The 20395-nt window shown below is 38.8% G+C and overlaps 2 protein-coding genes across 3 annotated transcripts; both read right to left on the bottom strand.

Moving 5' to 3' along the window:
* Positions 1-1974: 1974 nt before the first annotated feature.
* On the bottom strand, positions 1975-16103 carry ydjc (YdjC chitooligosaccharide deacetylase homolog). Its single transcript, XM_042488121.1, has 6 exons — positions 15997-16103; positions 14069-14242; positions 9813-9974; positions 8106-8205; positions 6980-7157; positions 1975-3112 (listed from the first exon to the last, which is right to left on the bottom strand). Exons 2-6 carry the CDS (start codon positions 14228-14230, stop codon positions 2782-2784), a joined length of 933 nt encoding a protein of 310 aa, XP_042344055.1. The 5' UTR covers positions 14231-14242; positions 15997-16103; the 3' UTR covers positions 1975-2781.
* Positions 16104-16823: 720 nt separating this feature from the next.
* Positions 16824-20383, bottom strand: ak6 (adenylate kinase 6). Of its 2 annotated transcripts, none has more exons than XM_042488374.1 (6): positions 20276-20383; positions 20116-20191; positions 19019-19111; positions 18789-18847; positions 17444-17589; positions 16824-17260 (listed from the first exon to the last, which is right to left on the bottom strand). In XM_042488374.1, the coding sequence occupies exons 2-6, from the start codon at positions 20150-20152 to the stop codon at positions 17071-17073; spliced, it is 525 nt and encodes a 174-aa protein (XP_042344308.1). In that variant the 5' UTR covers positions 20153-20191; positions 20276-20383; the 3' UTR covers positions 16824-17070. The 2 variants fall into 2 exon arrangements, with proteins under 2 accessions (XP_042344308.1, XP_042344310.1); XM_042488376.1 differs by having other exon boundaries at positions 20116-20199; positions 20285-20377.
* Between the last annotated feature and the right edge of the window lie 12 nt (positions 20384-20395).

Genomic DNA, 20395 nt, shown 5'->3' with positions numbered 1-20395 from the left:
GCAGTTTAGGTGTGATCTCTGTAACAATTCAAATATTGCAATGTATAAAAAAAGTTTCAACAGAAACTTTATCAAAATAGACCTATCACATATCCAGACAGCAGCTGTACATGTTACAAACAAATCAGACTGTTACAGGTGATTTAAAATGTGAACATTGAAATAACATTCACTTGGAGTCACACATTTGGCAGGTGATTAGATGATTGGTGCTACTTGTGCTACTCAGACCTGAGATCATTGGAAATCATCCTTAAACCCTCTTACATAAAAACTACAAAAACTACATGGCTTCATTAACCCGTCCCTTCACTTTTTTACACTGTGCAGCTTCTGTGTGATCCTACCTGACAACTGACCCCTGCATGAGAATTTCATCGAACAAGGGAAACAAATATGCAACCCAAACTTAGAGTTTCCCACACATACATGTATTTGTGGCGGCTCGCCACAATTAAAAAATGTGCCACCACAAATAGATTCTCTACTTTTGGAGAAGAGCTGCTCATTAGGAGCGCTGCTGAAATATATGTACCATTTGGTTATGCATTGCACCTCTTGGAGCGCAGAGCGTACTCTGAGCACAGACGGAGCAGCAGAACATCTGGCACATTAAAGTGAAACTTCATTCTGCTGGTTCAAAAAGTTTGTATTCAAATACAAACAGCTGCTTCTCTCATCAGTCGATCTGATCTGATCAACTGCGAATTGATCGACAGATCAATTATCCACCAGCGAGTCACAAACTGCTGCCGAGGAATAAAATAACTATTGGAGAGTGCTGCCTGTGCTGCATTCACGAACCTGCAAAAACCTCTGATTTTAGAGAGAGGGGACACTGAAAGATACAAAGGGACACACATTTAAAAGAAACACTGAAACTGAAATAATGGAGTCTGAACCTCAAGATCAGATAATGACTCAGCTGTGAGGTAAACTAGAGTTTACGACAACTTGGGTCTTCATTTTATACTTTCATTCATCAGTAATAATAATATATTACTCACCAAGTTCAAGCAAATATCTAGGAGCACAGTGACATCACTACAGAGAAGTAAAGACAATCAGACAGGTTGAAAACAGCCTTTTTTAGAGTGTTTGAATTGTTTCTAACAATGTCTAATTTCACAGAAACAGGTGAACCCTTTAAAATATAATCTAATTGATTTGATTTCTTTCAAAAGCATGGGAAGAAGGCAAGGAAGGAAGATATGGCCCAAAAATTAAATAAACTGTAAAAGAAGTTACAAGGAAATCACCTGAAAATAAGAAAAAAAAGGGAAAAACCAAAACAAACATGAAAATGACTTAGAAGAAGTGCTGATAAAAATGTATCTATTTTATTATATTAATTTTCTCACAAGATTTTAAATATTAAATTGTTCTAATTAGAAATACAGTTTTTGGGACAATTTTCCATGTTTTTTAATACAAAATTCTAATAACCCACCCCTCTTTTTTGAAACTAATTGTCACCTTAGAGCAGACACTTCGGTGATCATTCCACAGTTTTCCTTTCTTTTCTCTCCTAAATGCATTTGACTCTCCTGCTGGCTGGTTTCCAACCTGTTTGATCGTCCCAGATAGCAGCCTGTAACCTGTAACCTGCTGAGTGTACAGTCTGATGATGGACAAAACTACATCATAAAAACCCAAGTTGCAATGAACGTGCAATGAAGGGCATGTGGGTAGTGCAATCCATTGATCTATATCAACACGTTCTCATCCCAAGCCGTCACATATTGCCGCTTTGCAGTGGACTTCTGCGTCTACATATTGCACTCTGGGTATCCTTCTGCGTCTGCTGTTTATGTTGCTATACTACCATGTCAACACAAGCACATGGTGGGATTAAGCTGCACATGGTTATGGTTACACAACAAAAGCCCACAGCAACCATCGCTAGGATGTCAACAAATGCACATGCTGGAATGGGTGGTTAGGATTAGGGGAAGGAGGCACATGGTAAGGTGCAGAAAAAAAACATCACATTCAGACAGGAAGCATGAAAGTCCAGGGTTTGTTGGATCCATCCTGCCCTATAGGCACCAATCGCACTTTTTATATTAAGTTGTTACTGATCATCTTTCAACCGGATGCTGTACTGCTGCGCATCATGCGGACGTTCTCAAGTGACGCCTCCTGTGTGGGTATCATACAGAAAGTGTCTTTCAACTATCCGCCAACATACAATGAACGCTGCGACCCGTTCTGTCTGCCCGTGTTCTCACCTGATGCCGTCCAGCGGCGATTCATGCAGATGTGAAAGAAGACTTTTGGCATCATCTCATGCCAAAATCACTGTCAGAGCGGCTGTATGTGATGACTTTGGAATGAGAACTAGATGTCTATATCTGAGTACTGTGCACCAGCACCTGGTATGGCTTACATAAAGGACATTTCTATCATCTTGAATAAACTCCTCTTCACCACATACTTAAAGGGAAATTTCGAAGGAGAGCAGAACATTTCAGTCTGTAGTTTTCTGTAGTGTCTCTGTGCTGAGAGCAGATTTTGTCTTTAGTCTACAGAGAGCTCAAGTCCGGAAACTACCTCCTGACTGGCCTCTGAAACTCACTAAGATCTCTCACTGATCCCTTACTCATTCATCCTTTACTATTATCATTGTTATATAATCAACAAAGTTAATGATTTATTAGTTAGCATAAAAATGTCCCTTTATGGACACATGGAGTGACTCACATAACAGTATTCATGAGGGCAGATTTAGAGTCACTGGCTCTCTACAGTACTATACATACATGTTTGAGACAGCAGCACTCAGATGTCTTTGAAGGCACAGAGCTGCACGCCCTCCCGGCTGTAGAGGGCCAGCAGGGACGGGTCAGTGAGCACACTCAGCTCGTGCTCTCTGTCGGCTGACTGGGAGAAGTCATCAGGGCCCTCTCCACAGCCTCCTTCCTGGGGGTGACTGGGGTAACCCGGGTGGACCATGAGCTCAGCTGTCACCACAGGCTGACTGGAGCCCGACGCGCTGCAGGAGGTAGTGCCTGAGGGTCCCGTGGCCAAGGCGTGGCTGAGGGCCCTCTGCAGGTTGGGAATGGACATGTTCTGGCCCATGGTGGTCAGTCCCAGGTACACGTCTGGCCATCTGTGGACACGGGACAGGTTTTAGACCCTGGTTAGTGTGTTTCAGCTGTAGACCAGGGGGGACTCTAGAGAATCAGTCCACACACTCACCACAGCAGCGCACGGACAGGCTCTGTCACCAATGAACATTTTGTAAACTAGACCTGTGAAGTTTCAAGGTGGACACCCGAGATCAGTGTCACAAATTCAGAATCTATCCAAACATCTCCCCTTCTGTTTCTAACGGACGGTTTTGAGCAGATGCCAGAAAAGTGTTTTTGCAGAGCACGATGTTCCTTAAATCCTCCAGTCTCCATTGACAGGAAGTTATTTCTCTGCCACAGAACACAGTGAGTCTCCGGTCTCCCACTGCTGGTTGGTTTGTATGACTTTCAGAACCGACTTATATTGGTTTTCTTGTTGAAAGACTCATTCCTGCAGCACAATCACTTTGACCCCGGCTTCATTAAAAGGTTTTGGATGTAAGTATAATAAATGTTTGTTAACCACAAAGCTTTATTTTCTGCAATAATACAAATTTCAATGGAAAAATTCCACAGGCTTTTTAACGAGGGAACCAGGGCGATAGTAACTTCGGTGTTAGCCTGTGGAAAAACATCATCCCAGGGGAACTCTATTTTTCATTATTTCATACAAACATATTGTCTGCTGTTATTTGTCAGTGTGCAGATTGGCTGCACTAGTTTCCTCTCCGGGGATTAATTAAGTGATCTAATCTTATCTAGTCTAATGGGATTAAGATATTTATCCATCTGTGCATCTGTGCGTCACATATGTACATGATAAAACATTTCTGTCACTGTGTCTCAAATCTTTACTTCACAACAGTTCTAAGCAAGTTTTGAGCATGACGTGTGTTCACACTGGAAAATGGCGAAAGGTTAAAAGTTTTAAAGCTGGTTTGCCACTGTGAACACACAAAGGCCAATCTGCTTTACCTTTTATTACTGGCTGTGGAAACCGCACCCACTTCTGTACACTGTACTGCTAAATAGCCTTCTCTGTCCATACACAGACTCTTGCATTGGTTCATTTTTATATATAAGAGTCTACTTGGGCTGGTTCTTTGTTATTTGTGTACATATATGTGTAAAAACCAAAATCTATATGGCCTGCGCTCTCACAATATTCTCTTGATTTCGATCCCCAGGGTTCACACAGAATTTGGCAAAAATATGCTGCCTCCTCTTCTTGGATTAATTTACAGAAGGACCTGACACTGTCTGAGCTGATCACTATCGAGGAATTTAAGTCACTTTTAAAAGGAACGAGAAACTAGCACTCTTGGTCAATGTGATTGCTACTCTAATACTCACTAAAATAAAAAAAAATGCACATTTTAATGTCCTTGACTGTTCTGTGTGGCATTTTCACCAGAGGTTGTGCTTGCTGTTTGTAATGTGTGACAGTATTTGTCTGCTTGTATTTATTGTTGGAACAATGTTTTATGCTGCCGTCTTGGCCAAGTCGCTGTCGAAAAATCTTTTTTTTGTTTGAAAAGTCTTTTACCTGGTTAAATAAGGACAGACACACAGTATATCTATCTATCTATCTATCTATACACACACACACACACACACACACACACACACACTCACACACTCACACACACACACACACACACACACACACACACACACACACACACACAGATGAGTAGACACAGTGCAAACATGCCTGGAGAGAGTGTCAGCAGTAATGCTGTATTAGTCCCTCCTAGTCTAAACAGTTTTGTTCTCCACTCCAACTACTTCTACTATTACATCTGGAATTAACTATAGCGCATGCTGGGAAGAGAAGTGGAAAATATTTGACCTTTTAAGTATCAAAAGTAAAACTACTCAATAGGCAGCAAACACCCCTGTTCATTTTATATATTACTGGATAACTGATGGATTCACATGTAAGAAGCATTTTCATATTGTAGTCAAGATGGCGAAAAATTTTGACTTCCTTACATACTGCTTGGTAGATTTATCAGGAGCAATGCATCATATTTTTTAGGCTACTCATGTTTTTGTGTCTTTATCTAAAATGTAATGTTTCTCTGCGGGCAGAGGGGGGTCATCAACCAGGATCAAAACCATTTCCAAGCAAAGAAAGGTACCAAACTCTGCTGCTGGAGAACAGGGTTAGGTAAAGTCCCACTGACATTTACAACTAAGACAGGCCACAAAGACCCTTCCTTTAACATTCTTTAGAAAGGTCAGAGTGGGTGAAGGCTGGAGGAGCAGGTTCTTCATGTGTCTCACTGAAATGTTGAAGTGCTCATGTTCAATAATCTGTGGTTTTAACCACACTAGCTACACAGCTCGAGGGATAGCACCATGGATCAGCCAATCACAGTGGTGGAAAAAATACTCAGATATTTAACTAAATTAGAAGTAGCAGAACCACAGTGTGGAAATATACTGTTACAAATAAAAGTCAAGCAGTCAAGATCTTAATCAAATAAAAGTACAAAACTATCAGCATCAAAATATACCTCAAGTGCCATAAGTTAAATTACTTATTTTGCAGAACGTCTCAATTTAAGCATTTCTGATTATTGTATTTATGTGTTTGTAGTACTGTATTTCTTTAATGCATCCAGATATTCACATTATTTTTTAAAGACATGTAGAGGGAACCCCTTCCCACTGTCACAGCAAATTTGGAATAAATCAAAACTTGCATTATTAAATTACGTGAGTTCAAGTGAATAATCTCCCATTTGCCAAGGCATTATTTTGATTTTTATTTACCGTGCATCTGTCTGTTTAACCACTAATGTGGTGAAATATTTTTATACAACAATCCATTTGGGAGACCTAAGAAAATATGAAAAATATTGTTGTTTTGTTCTACCTCTGGTAGGGGTTTCTCAAAAACTGAAGCAAATTTCAGAGTTCTTCCCTCTTGCATAGTCAGGGTTCCTGCAGCTTAAGGTAAATTGGATTAAAGACTTTTTAAGACTTCTTAATGCTACCCGGAATTAAGTTTAAGAATAACTTTCTAATAACCAAAACAGAAGAGTGAAAATTTTGTTTGGCCTAAATGTTTATTGTAACATAAAATATGATGCTTTTTTTTGTCCAGTGAAAAGTTAGATTAAAGGTAGATAGATAGATAGATAGATAGCCTTAATGGTTCCATGGGAAATTCTTTTTCACAGGTGACAAAGCTTTTTCTGAAGTGTGTCCACCTCCATCTATGTCAAATGTTGAAAAGAATTAAACCATTTAAGAGTGGAACACATGGGAGACAATAAACAAGTAATATGATCATCTAAGCATCCACTGGGTTTACTAACAGACGCAAGAAACATCTAGCATTTTTGGCCAGTTTTGTGTTTCTCACCCTACATGTTTAAGTCCACTGCTTGGATGCCCATCATGATGCATTTAAGAATTTATTGACTTATTTCTCAAAAAAATGGTTTAACCAATTTTTAGATTTTGCAGAGGCAAAAAAATTAAGATTCATAAAATCCTACTTCCCATGACTGACCTTTTTTATGACTTTTGAGAGAGTAATTTAAGTCATTTAAATACCAATTAAGGCCTTAATTTTAGATTACTGAATTCAATGACTTTTAAAGTTTTAAGGATAATGTTTTAGATTCTCTCTTTCATTTTATCTTCATCTCTACTTTATAACATCTGCCCCAGCTTGCTGTAGAAAAGAATGTTTACACTGATGTAAAGTAGAGCGGCGTGCCCATCCTTACCACTCATTCTGTCAACAATCAATGTAGTGAAAATGGAGTATGCATTTGTGTCATTTATCCATCTGGCCCATGGACATAGAGAATGCCCTCTAAACCTTTTTTAGACCACTGAAACCACTGTGAACAAACTGAAAAAAATAATGTTAAAGTTTAACAGACCTGATTCCATAGCGTGTGAAGACAGGGATGGAGTCCAGAGCGTCCTTCTCCACCTGTGCGTAGAATCTTTGGAGGTGTGCTGGCAGCGCTGGGCAGGTGTGTAAACCTGGCTCCACAGGAACACGAGTGTATGGGATCTTCAGATCTGACAGGACCTGTGCAAACACCTCACGCACCTCTGCACACACAGCGCACCAACATCACTATCCCCGGCCCACACATGATCCCATACACTTAATGTAGCCATCATGGTGGCCGATTAATGCAAAACTAGTCATACCTTAAATTTAGACGTGAAACAATTAGCCAATCAACAGAAGATTATTGGCAACTATTTTGGTAACCGAATAATAGTTTTTATTCCTTAAAACAGAGAAAGCAGAATGATTGTTTCTAGCTATGAGCAGTTTAACAGCTGTGGCACACCAGTGTCCATTAACAGAATGATAGTAATAATAACAATAACAATTTTAAGAAACAATAATAATAAAAACGGGTTATTTTCCAAATTGCATACTAACATTCTATTCATACTAACATAGTATTCTTAAAACAAAGTTTGACATCTGATGGTAATGGCATACTTAATCCTAGGGCTGGGCAACATATTAATATTATATTGATATTGTGATATGAGACTTAAATATCGTATGATATTTTTATTGTAAATTGAATTGACTGTTGTAGGTGTTCCATTATTTGACTTTACCAACTTAGTCATTATATTTACATAATGGATGATTATTTATCTAAAACCTCATTGTGTACATATTTTGTGGAAGCATCACTATTGTTGCAATATAAATATTGAGGCATTTCATGTCGCCCAGCATTGTTAATTTGGGATGCAGTATTCAGTGCATAATGAGTGTGTATGAGTACGTTAGTATGCAATTTCAAAAACACACATGCACATTTTTCATTTGGTCTTCATACAGAATACTTAAAATTTTGCGTTCCCTGAGTTTACCTAATTTTGTCATGTATTTTGGTGTACACACAGGACAGACGATGTTGATGTAACTCATTCTGACATTCTTTTATTTGGTACTTGTGTTTTTTACTGAACATGTGTAGCTACATGTGTAGATGTGTAGTGTAAAGTCGCAGCTCCAGTTTGCATTACCTGGCAGTACATGGACATGTTGGTGTCCGTCCATGTGGTGGGGGAGGTGTCCTGTCAGTTCTCTGAACAGCCTGACTTGGGCCCTCAGCTCCAGCTCCACCTGGGGAGGAAAAAGCACACCTGGGACTTGCTGTGATGACCTCCCCTTCTTCTTGTAGCTGCATATTGTTCCAGTCCACCATTTATGTTTTATTCTCACATTCTTCAATTTCAGTAAAATATGCAACAAAGCAGAAATCATGAGACAAGTCTGCTTTCATGCAACACGACTCAACGTAAATATGACCTCGCTACGTATCCGGACATGTGATTTGATGAGGAAAGGTCAGGTCAGTTTCAAGGTCATGTTTATGTGTGTATGTGTGTGTGTGTATTTTTGTACAGTAAAGAGAGTGACTTCTACTGTCATTAGGTGGGTACCCGTTAAAGATTTGTGCAAAACTTAAGTGATATTTTCAAAATGTTGATAAAACACAATCGCGAGATGACTGTGTTTCCACTGAGTGATGTTCTGCGACTTCTCCTCTGGTGTTAACATTCCAAGAAGCATGGCGATGAATGTTCAAATCATTAGCAGCTTTATTTCTATTTAAGCCACCGCTTCAGCCATCATTTCCAATTGAAGGAGATGTAGGCTATGTAGCCGATGTAGGCATGTTATGCGAGCAATAATGGAAAGGCGAGCCCCTTATACGTGGGAGCAGGAATTAATGACAGAGAGCAGAGCCATTTTAATGTCTTTGTGAGTTTGCTGTGACCAATAAACGAGGGTCAGTCCCAGATGTTAGCCGCTGCTGCTGTGCTAGCTCGTGCTAACCAGGCAGATGTTTCAAACAGCTCTGGACTCCAGAGATGGTCCTTCAGTGCTGTCTCTTACCTTTGTAACCACAGCGACAGAGAGTTTGCTGATTTTTCTACGTTAACTTTGAATATAAGGTTTCATGGGCTTATTAAAGCCTGGTTGTTCAATAAATAAATTTGAAACTGCACTTCTTTCCCACTCTTATGTTAGACATTTTTTGTGGGTTTCTGAGTACACTAAAATACTTTAATGTGAGTAATATGGAAGTTACATAAAATGACTGTATGGTTTCTTCTACTTTTACTGAGGAGCAAAAACCAGCCTTTAAACTTAAATTATTTTTTTTATTTGACTTTATGGTAGATATTTATAGATATCAACCAATTTAATTATGGTGATAACATTTTTAGCTATATCGCCCAGCCCTATGACTTAATTCTCTGCTCAGGATGTCATTACTCCACTATATCTTTACATAGCAAATAGTGGTTAACTGTAACATTAATGCGCTGAATGTCTCATACAGAACTATAAGTATAACCACAGTACATACTTCCTTATTAAAATAAGTTTTACTTTCTGTTTAGTTTTGTTATATGCTCACCCCCTCTCTCTTCATTGTGTGCTCTGTCTGTCTCGTCTCACTGACTTCCTAACTATGGATCCAGTTTATTTGTGATGGGAGGCTTAGTAAAGACAGTTCAAGTGTTAAACCAACTCATTCATGATTTGTCAACACGCTCAACAGGAACCACAAACATGAGGATCCGTGCCAATAAGCCTTCTCCAGTGTGGTTAACAATCTGGCAAATAACGCAAATGAGGTAAACTTTCTGCAAATAAATTTGATTTGTCATTCTGAGTAAGTTGGTGAACAAACTGCAGAGGAATATGGAGTGCTGTACCTGCTTCATGCTGAGCTGGCCTCTCTCCAGCGCCTGACGGAAGCCCATCTTCCCGTGGAAGAAGCCGCGCTGATTTACCAGTGTGGAGTCCTGCTGGAGGCTCTGACACACTGGGATACCCTCTGACAGGTTGGCATGGAGGCCGATGGGGATGTTGTGTCTGAAAAGACAAGAGGAATTTCTGTTGTATCATGTGATGTTAGCTGAATGTTGTCTGACAAGTTTAAATAACCTGTGTGTTTACGGAAAAACCTGCTCCCCCCACGCGTGTTGTATTTAGTCGAACTCGCAACACTTTTGCAGTTTTGTGTGGATTCAATGTGTTCTGTGAGTTTGGGAATTTGTGTATTAAGCTGTTTACCTTTCAGGTGTTCTTTTAAGCTGATGTAATGTGGCTATAATCTTAGCATACATCAGGCAACAATCCAACAAAACTGAACAGACATAGCAACACTTGCAGAAAACACTTAAAATGACATACAACCAAGCAGGATGACGCCATTAATACTTAATTAACCCTTAGGGTCTGCTTTAATGCTTTAATCTCATATTGCTCTGTGCACAAAATGCGCTTTTCAAAACCAAGCTTTAAAAAATATTATACAATATTTTTATTTTCTACTTTCATTGAATTATTTTTAACCAACATCAGTCCTAATCACAACCATACCACAACCATCATACCATATAATCATTAATTTTCATAATTTTACCATTTATAGTTCAAGATTTTTGTAAAATGACACTATGTTTTAAGATGAAAAGAAAACACAGAAAAATGAATTATTATAGGCTATCACAGACATCACATTTTTTGTGCAGTGCCAAATACTCACACTCATACCACTCTGCACACAAATGCGCTTTTCAAAATCAGGCTGTAAAAAATATTATACATTAATGTGATTTTCTACTTTCATTGAGTTTATTTTTATAGCCAAATCAGCCCTGATCATAAATATCCATAGATATATAGATATCCATTAATTTTCCGAATTTTAACCCTTCAAATGCCAGTTTTTTTGTCATGATGCCACTATGTTTTTAGATGAAAAAACAAATAACAAAAAAATATACTACGTACATGTGGATCTGGTCTGGGATATGTCAGTGATTAGCAGCAACATTGATTGTGACAGTGCACCTTGTGGAGATAACATGTATTTTCTCAATATACCAAATATGTTAAAAATGATATAATCAGGCAGAAAATAGTAAAAAATGACAAATTCTGAGGAAAAAGTCTAGAATGACACCCAGAAATAATACGATGCATGTTTTTATGTTTTGATGGCTGTGGGATCAAAAATGTCACTTTGAAAGGGTTTCAGTGGTGCATTTTTTGCACTTAACAATTTAGTTTCCACAGTCTTTTTTAGACTTATTGTAGGAGCTGAGCTGGAAATTCTAAAATTAAACAAAAATACACAATCTTGCCAAAATAAATTCCATGCGCATGAACGCAGCCAAAATGATAAAAAAGAAAAAAACAAGCGCCAAACAGTCCCTAAGAGTTAATGAGGATGTAATCTCAGCATACACCAGGCAACAATGCAGCAAAAGTGCATGAGCAAGAAACTTGCAAAAAATACTGAAAATCACATATGCGACCAAAGAGGATGATGCCATTAATACTTCTCATGTATGCTGGGACCTGCAGTAAAAATGACAAGAAACACTAAAAGACTAACAGAGCCTCAATAAGCACCTGATGTTCTCTATGTGTTTGGGAAATCTATACTTGATCACACACACACACACACACACACACACACACACACACACACACACTTGCAGATGGCAATTCTGAATCTTGTGTGTGTACAGGGTGTGCATTCCTACTGTATCGAGCACAAGCTGCTTATCACTGCGTGAACTGTGTGCGTTCTGTGTTTTACTGAACGTACGACATGTAGCTGCAGGTTTATTTGTGCTTGGACTTTGTGTCAGGCAGGTATGTGTGTGTGTGTGTGTGTGTGTGTGTGTGTGTGTGTGTGTGTGTGTGCATATGGATATAAATAGAAGGCTGAAGGTGGGTTGATTAGTTAGGCTTTCTATATCTGGAAACGAGCCGACCCCCCCCCACACACACACACACTCATTCAAGAAATGAGTAAATGAGAAATTTTAATTTGATGAAATTACATTTTACCATGAAGTGATTGAGAAAAGGCTGAAATTGTTGCATAAAAAGTCACCAGAATGCAGGAAATTAAATGTCCGATGCTTGTGGAAGACACCCCATTTCTTTTGTTTCACCCCCATCCAAACGTTGAAACAATGCTTACGCCCTTGGTCTTTGCTAATCTGACTCAAGAATTCACCTTTGGTTGCAACCAGATTGAGCATGCATGATAGCACCTTTGACTATTATGTTTGGGCAGTATCACAGTATTACAGTATACCAGGGTATTTAGAAACCCCAAAACTATGTTTTTCCATCATAAATACAGGCGCTCCGCTTTCTATTAAAGTCATTGTATGTAATGCACAGCACACACCACCAGAACTCCAGTCTCCAGTCTCTTCTGGTGGAACAGGCGGCTGAGCGGACGACACAGCAAAACTTCAGCAATATTTTGGAAACACAATAGCAAGATGACCACGTTCATATTGAGTGATGATCTGTGACTTCTCATGATAACATTCCAGTAACCATGGTGATGGAAAACATTAGCAGCTTTATTTCTATTGCAGCCACCACACTAGCCGTCATTATTTACAATCCAAGGTGATGTAGGTATGTTATGGAGCCATAATGGAAAAGCAAGCCTCTTATATGTAGGAGCGGCCATGTGTGAGGGATTTCTGGGAGGTGATAGTCCACGATTTCACAGAGGAATTGTGGATTCACAACTTCCTGATGATCCCCTCAGCTTTTAAAGAGTTATGTGATGCAATAACACCTCTTGTAGCTCCTGCTGCATCATGAGGGAGCCAGTTGCTACTGACAAGCACATAGACATAGCATCATGTGACCTAGAAAAGACTAAGAAGTGTTTCCATTGCAGTTTTGCAGAATATGACTTTTGGAATCGCCTGAAATACCACCTCATGGGAGTGTAAAAACTTTTTGTGTGATAAATGGAGTTTTTTTGAAAAAGACTTGTTTCCATTGGGCATATTTTATATTTACAATTTCAATTTGCGCAGTTCGAGGGTTAATGGAAACCCGCCTAGTGAGACTTCACATGGGGAGGAAATGAACAATCTCTCAGAGAACAACCTACTGCTCACGTCAGCAGAACCAGGGAGCTGATTGTTGACTTAAGGAAAAATGAACCATAGACAGATCTGTGTCTACGTCAGTGGGAGGTGGAGCAAGTAAACAGTTTTAGCTTCCTGGGAATCAGCATCACAGAGAAACTGATATGGTCATCACACATCTCAGTCCACATTGAGAAACAGCTGGAGTTCATATGGAAACTTCAGAAAGTAAAATCTCCATGTCAAGTTCTTGTTCATTTCTATAGAGGAGCAACAGAAAGCATCCTGACTGCAAACCTCGATCTGGATGATCCCCCGGCACTGAATATTTCAATATAAATAATAAATACGGGATTGTTCGTTGTTTATGTGAGGGGAGGGGGTGGTGCAAAAAGGTGGAAGCATGTCAAATATTTTTTTAAGCACTGGGGAGGGACTGTTTTTTTTACCTTGGCTTAGGAGGGGGGCGTCAAACTTATAAGCAATTTTACAGAAAACATTTTGGTAAGTATTATCCTATCTTCCGTTATCATTTTAGTTTTTTTAATTTGATCAAAAAAGGGTGATTATTCTCAGTTTTTGGCAATTTTTAAAGACTACTTTTTGTCTATTTTTTTTGGCAATTTTCAAACAAAATCTTTTTTTTTTTTTGCAACTTTTTTGGCATGTTTTCTTAAAAACCATAAAAATGGCACCATTTATTGGAGCCAGAAACTGTAAAAACAGAAATTATAGTTAATTTTTCATATTTCTGACGGTCCTTGGACACACCGTGTGTTATTATACAGGTTTGTGAAACAGATTCCCATGACTTTTTCAAAACCTTCAGGGTATATTTAGTTCCCCCAAACTTTTCCAGGTCTGGAAATTGCTCTTTGCAAACTGAATGACTTTACCAGGTTTTTCATGACCGTACGAACTCTGCTCCTGAGCCACATCTACATCATCAAACAACCAGTGGACACAGGAGGACGAGGTACATCACCACTGATAGTGTTTAGCTTCTACACAAAACTCCACTGCAGCATTTTATCAGCACATCTCCTACTTTTAGCCAGATCTGCTGCCTCTTTGGCAGCAGAGGCGTTGACCAGCAGAGACACATTGGAAATGCCTCCGGCCTGGAAGCAGTCCACGATCCCTTGGTTTCTCCTTGGACAATAGCCGAAATCATCTCCCGTCACCACCAGCATCATTCTGGGCTGTGGCATTATTGCTGGTCTCTTTGGAGGACACACAGGAGACAGATTAACACTGATCAGAGACACACCTATGGCTCAAGACACTGAATCCCAACAATCAACACTTCAGCCACAGTTTCTTTGCAGTACCTTCATCTTCTTCATCCTCTTTAATAACTTGTGTTTTTGTATTCGATGATACTGCAGCTGACTGAGCACTTTTTCTATCACTCCAGACTGCCTCCTGGATATTACAGAGATGAAACTGAACTTTGACCCAAATAAAACCATACATGATGTTTACTGAGAGAGCAATTTTGCAAGAAATGTCCTGCAAATTACCTGCAAATTGCAGGTAATTTGTAGATTTAGAAAATTACTTCAAAAGCTAGGAAAAAATGTTGAGAAAACAATATATTTATGCTGATCATAATCATATATATATAAACATATATATTTAAAATCATGTTACAGAATTATAATTTTAAGCATCTTTTCTTTGGTTATTTCCCTTTTTGTTTTTATTTATTATTTTGTATTATATATTTATTTATACTTATTTCCACCAGGGTGGAAATAAGTGTCTTGTTTTTTGGGGGGTTCTTTTGTGTGTGCCAATTTTCAGGTAATTTTCTTGTGCTTTTTTACTCAGTTGTTTAGTTCCTTCTTCCTATTTTTCCAAGGTTTGATCATTCAATGACCTTTCCAGAACTTTCAATGATTTTTACTTATTTCATAAACTTTTCCAACAATGGAAAATATGAATGTGTGAAATTCCATGAGTTTTCCAGGTTTTCCATGACTGTGGGAACCCTGTGTTATGTGATATGTATGGAAACTACCCATAATATACAGTGTGTATGCCACAGCTATTTACACAGCTAGTTACAATAAAAATGAGCTCCCTGAGGTTTTACAAAATAAAAGTTCCTCCCATGCTGACACTTTCTTTATGCTTTTTAATTAATCAATTTAATCGGCAAACATTAAAATACTGATACAACATAGGCAAAATGCCAAATATTGGCCCCAGATTATCAGACAGGCTGATAATCTGTCGACTGCTAGTCTAAATGTAGGCATCTATGATGGATAAAGACAAACACATATCAACAGAGTAGATTAGTAACATCTCAGATACAGACACAATACAGCTTTGGTCAAACAAATAAAAATTTTAAGAGTTTATAGATACGGTGTTGCCTAATTTCATTTTACACAGTGTGACTGTGACTGCTGCTATGACTCAGTGTCAAAACAGGAAACCATTTCTGTTTTACAGCTAAGAAAAAAAAAAACATGACTGTTGATAAGGGTCATAGAGGAGGTGATATCACTGCTCTACAGATTTTAAATGACAGAACAAAACCAGAGAAATCCCAGTTCAAAGCAGTAGCAGTGAAATCAAATGTAACAGCAGGGCAATTAACACATCCTTTGTATATTATCATGCTCATAAAACTCTATACTGCTTTTTTGAGCCTATCTGAGTCTGCACTGTATATTGATGAGTGGCATACAGCGACTTAGATAAAGGACAAAACAGCTTGCACCTCTGAATTAACTGCCTTTAAAACTCTGATGTCAGCAGTTACCACACAGAGCCTCCTCTCTCACAGTTAAAGCAAACATTTGAAGACGACAGTCACAGTTTTTATTCACCGGCTAAATGTCCTCTCTGCTTCAACGTCACTGTGGGGCGACCCGCCGGAACACCACACACACGTTAGCTCGTGTTGCTCCGACTAGAAAAACCACTGTACTATTTGACGAATTCAAATAAATGTCAGTCTTACCCATTGTACGCCACACGTATGTCCATATGTGTCCGAAGCCAGACAAGCACGGTGGAAATAAACTGTACTTCCGACTAGCACACCGCATTAGTGTAGTCCATATAAGTTGACTTTACTACAACACACGGCGCCCTCTGCTGGCGCACATTTGACATCACATCCAGTTGGCAGGAAAAAAAACCCCTTCAAAATAAGATGCCGCAGTTGTTTGACGTACTAAGTCTGGACTAAAATGTAGGAAACCGATTGCCTTGATATGTGAAGTAAATATAACTATTATTTTTATTTCATGTATATTTTATATCAAATTGTTAAGTTTACTCAAACATTTGTTGTATTTACTTATTTTTGTGAAGTTGTTAACTTAACTTAAATATGACAAGTGAACTGCCTTGCTCTTTGTAAGTAATGGCGACTTAAGTTTTTAAGTAAAACAAGTAAGTCGGACTAAACTGTTTTTTTTTTTCAATTTTGCGAGTTGGCTGAAGCTTGATTGAGTATTATTTATAACTTATACTAGGAATACTCAGTGGGGTTTGATATCCAGCCCTACAGTAACTACTGTGTCAGTATTACTAGGACACGACGAAGCTGCTTCCCAGTGGTCATTTATTTATATATATATCTATATATATATATAAAAAAAAAAAAGACATAAATGCAGCAGTATGTGAGCATATATATATGCCTTTTTAAACTAATTTTTGAGGTATTTTTATTGTCACCTTCTAATTTCTTGCGATTTGTGGGACATTTCTTGCCAAGTCGGTCATTGCCTTTTCCCCCATGTTTATGAAAGAAATCAATTCAATTTGCTCAATTTTCAAAAGGTCAAATAGCTTGTGAAAGGCATCTGAAAGCAGTGCAAGAAAACTGATGTTGAGCCAGGTTTCAAAGGGTGAAGTGACCTCTCTATCTGGAAATAGGCAACTGGACAAAGTGAAGAGACTCTGAATATACATTACCAATCTTCATGATTACAAAATCTATGAAAATGAATGCAGATAGGAAAAGTCACTACAGTTCATTTTTAATTGTCCAAATAAGTTTTGTTGACAGTCCCGAGTGGAGCTTCTAGTTATGGTCCTTCATCCACTGCTCTGTCCACTGAACTATCTGCTCCAGGTTGCGCTCCAGGTCCTCAGGGGTGTTGCTGGCCAGCTGGTGAACAATGTCCTCGCTGTAGGCCTCCATGGCCTCCTCGTAGATGGTCTGGAAGATCTCACACTGCACATTTTCCTGCAGCTTCTTCTCTGCGTAACCCCTGTGAGACACACAGAGGAAAGCCAATCCATACGTTTATACTAAGGGTTAGACGATCAAGTGCGTGTGTGTGCAGCAGTCTCTATAATCAACACAGATTCACTGGACACCCAAAATGTCTATGATTTAATTAGACATTTGTTTGAAATTTGTCAAAACAAGTGAAGCGCAAAGTGTTGGTTACCTGCTCTCTAGTCGTGTGTACAGCTGGCTGTTGTCTGTGCGGAGGACAAAGACGATGTGGAACCAGCGTTCAGGGAACAAGTCACAGCCATGATAGTCAACAATCACACCACCTTCTACCATCCTTTCATCCAGCTCATCCACGACCTGCAGGATCCCAAGTCACAGAATTTACATTTGACACCAACCCAACCTGACTCTACCCAGTGTGGTAATTCAGTTTAATACTGGTTGAATATTTTCAAATTTAACACCTCAGCTAACAGAGGGACAAAACTGCCCTGCAATCCCCTCAATTATGGTGATAATTTAGGACTGGCTGGGGTCAGAGAGGGGAGGCAGCAGGATTGAGATTCTAGCCCAAAAATGTCATCACAGGCAATGATGGTCGCAGATGAACTAGTTATGAAAGAGCATTGGGATCCAGGCTCACTCAGATCATTTATATGATGATAGAAAAAGTCAAATTACTGTGTTAATCCAGCTTAAAGTGGACTTTTCAAATACATGTAAACATGTTAGTCCAACTGAAATCAGAACAAATCTAATTTCTCGAGATCGTTCTAACAAAGCCAGGTAATTTGATTGGAAGTGGAGCTATTCTGTCATGTAAACACCTTAGTCTGACTTAAACAGGAGCACGTGCTCCTCGTGACCGCACCAGCCTCCCTCAGTGGTTCGGGATAGGGTCTACTTGTTACTTGTCCAGTCCCACAACACCGGCATGGAAGCAATATTTTAGCCTCCTAAAAAAATCAATATCAGATTAAGTGCAAACTATATTTGAATAATGTCTCCTCTTCAGCTTCCTCGACAGCTGATGGACGCAGCAGTAGAGAAGCTGCTCCATCGTTTAGTGGAGTAAAATTATTCTCTCAGTCGGCACTCGCTGTCTTACAGTGAGGTAAAGCGCTGAAAATATTCAGTTTGCTCAGTGACATTTGATGATATGTATGTGACACGTCGGTTTTATACCCAGAAGTTATTATTAATAAACAGATGTGATTGTGATTGGGTCTGTATCAAAGACTGAGTAAATAATACAGGTTTATAGCAACAAGCTGAAAGAAGACATATCTCCACCTGCTGTGGTGGAGTCGGACACAATTCATCAGTTCATCTAGTCCCCCCTTGTTGTTGTTTACTGGGACAAGGACAGTAGTCCAATTACATGAGCTAACAGCACTATAACTGTAGCTCGACTAAACTGTGCATGGAGTCAGTTTAATGCTAAGACGTGCAGTCAGGCTTTAAATCATGTCCACTGGAACACTCCATCGTTTTTGTGCTGTGCAGATCACCATATCATAACCAGGTTTAATGTTTGCAGGTGGAATTTAACTCACCCTGTCCTCATCCAAAATTGGGCATTGGTACTCCTCATCATAACCGTCATAAAGTTCTCCTGGGGAAAGAAAATCAGGATCATAGAAACAGCCTCAGGGTGTCTGACATTTATCTGCAAAGGTACAAAGACAACGGCAAGTATTTTGAATAGATCTGTGATTCAACAGGATGATAAATGATGCTCGTTCCAGTCTATGTTTCTATTTGCTGCAAAAGTTTTAGTTTTTACCTTCCTTGGCCAGGTCTCCTATGTTGACATAGGTCAGCCCTGTCTTCTGGGCCAGCTCCTTTCCTAAAGTGGTTTTTCCAACCCCAGGGGTTCCTGCAGGAGACATGACCGACATTAAAGGTCCCATACTGTAAAAAGTCACATTCCTATGTCTCTTTTAAATGTATTTTTTATCATGAAGCAGTTACAGGTGCTATATAAATACTGTGAAAGTATCGAAATGTTAAATCCACAGAGAATGCACACAGTCCATATTCAGAAACTGTGCCTGTAACTCTTTGAAGCCTGAGCAAATTGGCTCGATCTCTTTCCAAAACATAGGAAGAAGGGAATGAACAACAAAAGGAGAAATGACTCTAAAATGAGCAAGTAAAAAGTTCGAGAAATTTACCTGAAATTTAAATTTGAAAAACAGTGCTTGAAAACTCTAACATAGTTTAAAATACCTATTAAAAATTTTTTCCCTGGTAATTTTTCCCTATTAAAAAAAATCACCTTTGAACACTGAGCAAATTGGTACCATTTCTTCCAAAAACATGGGGGGAAAAGGTAAAAAGGAACTTGGTTAGAAATGTTCCCAGACTGCATGAAATCGGTAACTTTAGGAAATTATTTTTTAAAAGCTGGGAAAATGTCCAGGGAAAAAGCTAGGGAAAAACTATACTTCATACATATATAATTAAGCCTTGAAAGATGATTTCATTGTTTTATTAAACTTGTTTTTCTTTTTTAATACTTTTTAAAAAACTACATTTCAGGCATTTTTTAAAATACATATATCTTGCTAATTTTAGCGACATTTTTTCAGTCCTTGCTCATAACGTTTTCCCCATGTTTTTCTTTCTTTTTCAAAAAACAAGTCAATTAGCTTATGTTTCAATGGGTTAAATAACTTATTAATAACTTATGGTAAGAAATATGGTAATGCTCCATCTGTAGGTTATCTAATCATTACTGATCGAGATTTAGATGAAAATGACTCGAGCACATGCCATCATTAAAAACAAATCTCCTGTTGTAATTGTGTCCGATGTGGGATGAACAGGGTTTCTGTTGAAGGTATCGAGCTAAAGACAGACAGCAGAAGGTAACATCACCTGTTAACAGAATGTTTGGTCGCTTCTTCATCTTCATAGCTTGCTAGCAGCCAACACGTGCCTCACAGACAACCACCTGAAAAACACAACAGTCCTGTTATCTCTTCATGACATTCGAGAAGGACTCTTTATTCTCTACGCTAAGGTTCAACACACACACCTGAAAAAAGAGGGCGCTGATAAAAAAACAACTGAGTAGCTAGCTAATAGGTACTAGCTCTCACGTTGTCCTGAGCAGACTTCAACACAGCAGTAAACTGAGACAAGCTTCACGTTAGTT

This window comes from Plectropomus leopardus, chromosome 6 (genome assembly GCF_008729295.1).
Source record: "Plectropomus leopardus isolate mb chromosome 6, YSFRI_Pleo_2.0, whole genome shotgun sequence".
NCBI classification, from domain to species: domain Eukaryota; kingdom Metazoa; phylum Chordata; class Actinopteri; order Perciformes; family Serranidae; genus Plectropomus; species Plectropomus leopardus.
The sequence above is the reverse complement of the archived record's forward strand: the minus strand, read 5'-3'. Positions and strand labels throughout refer to the sequence as shown.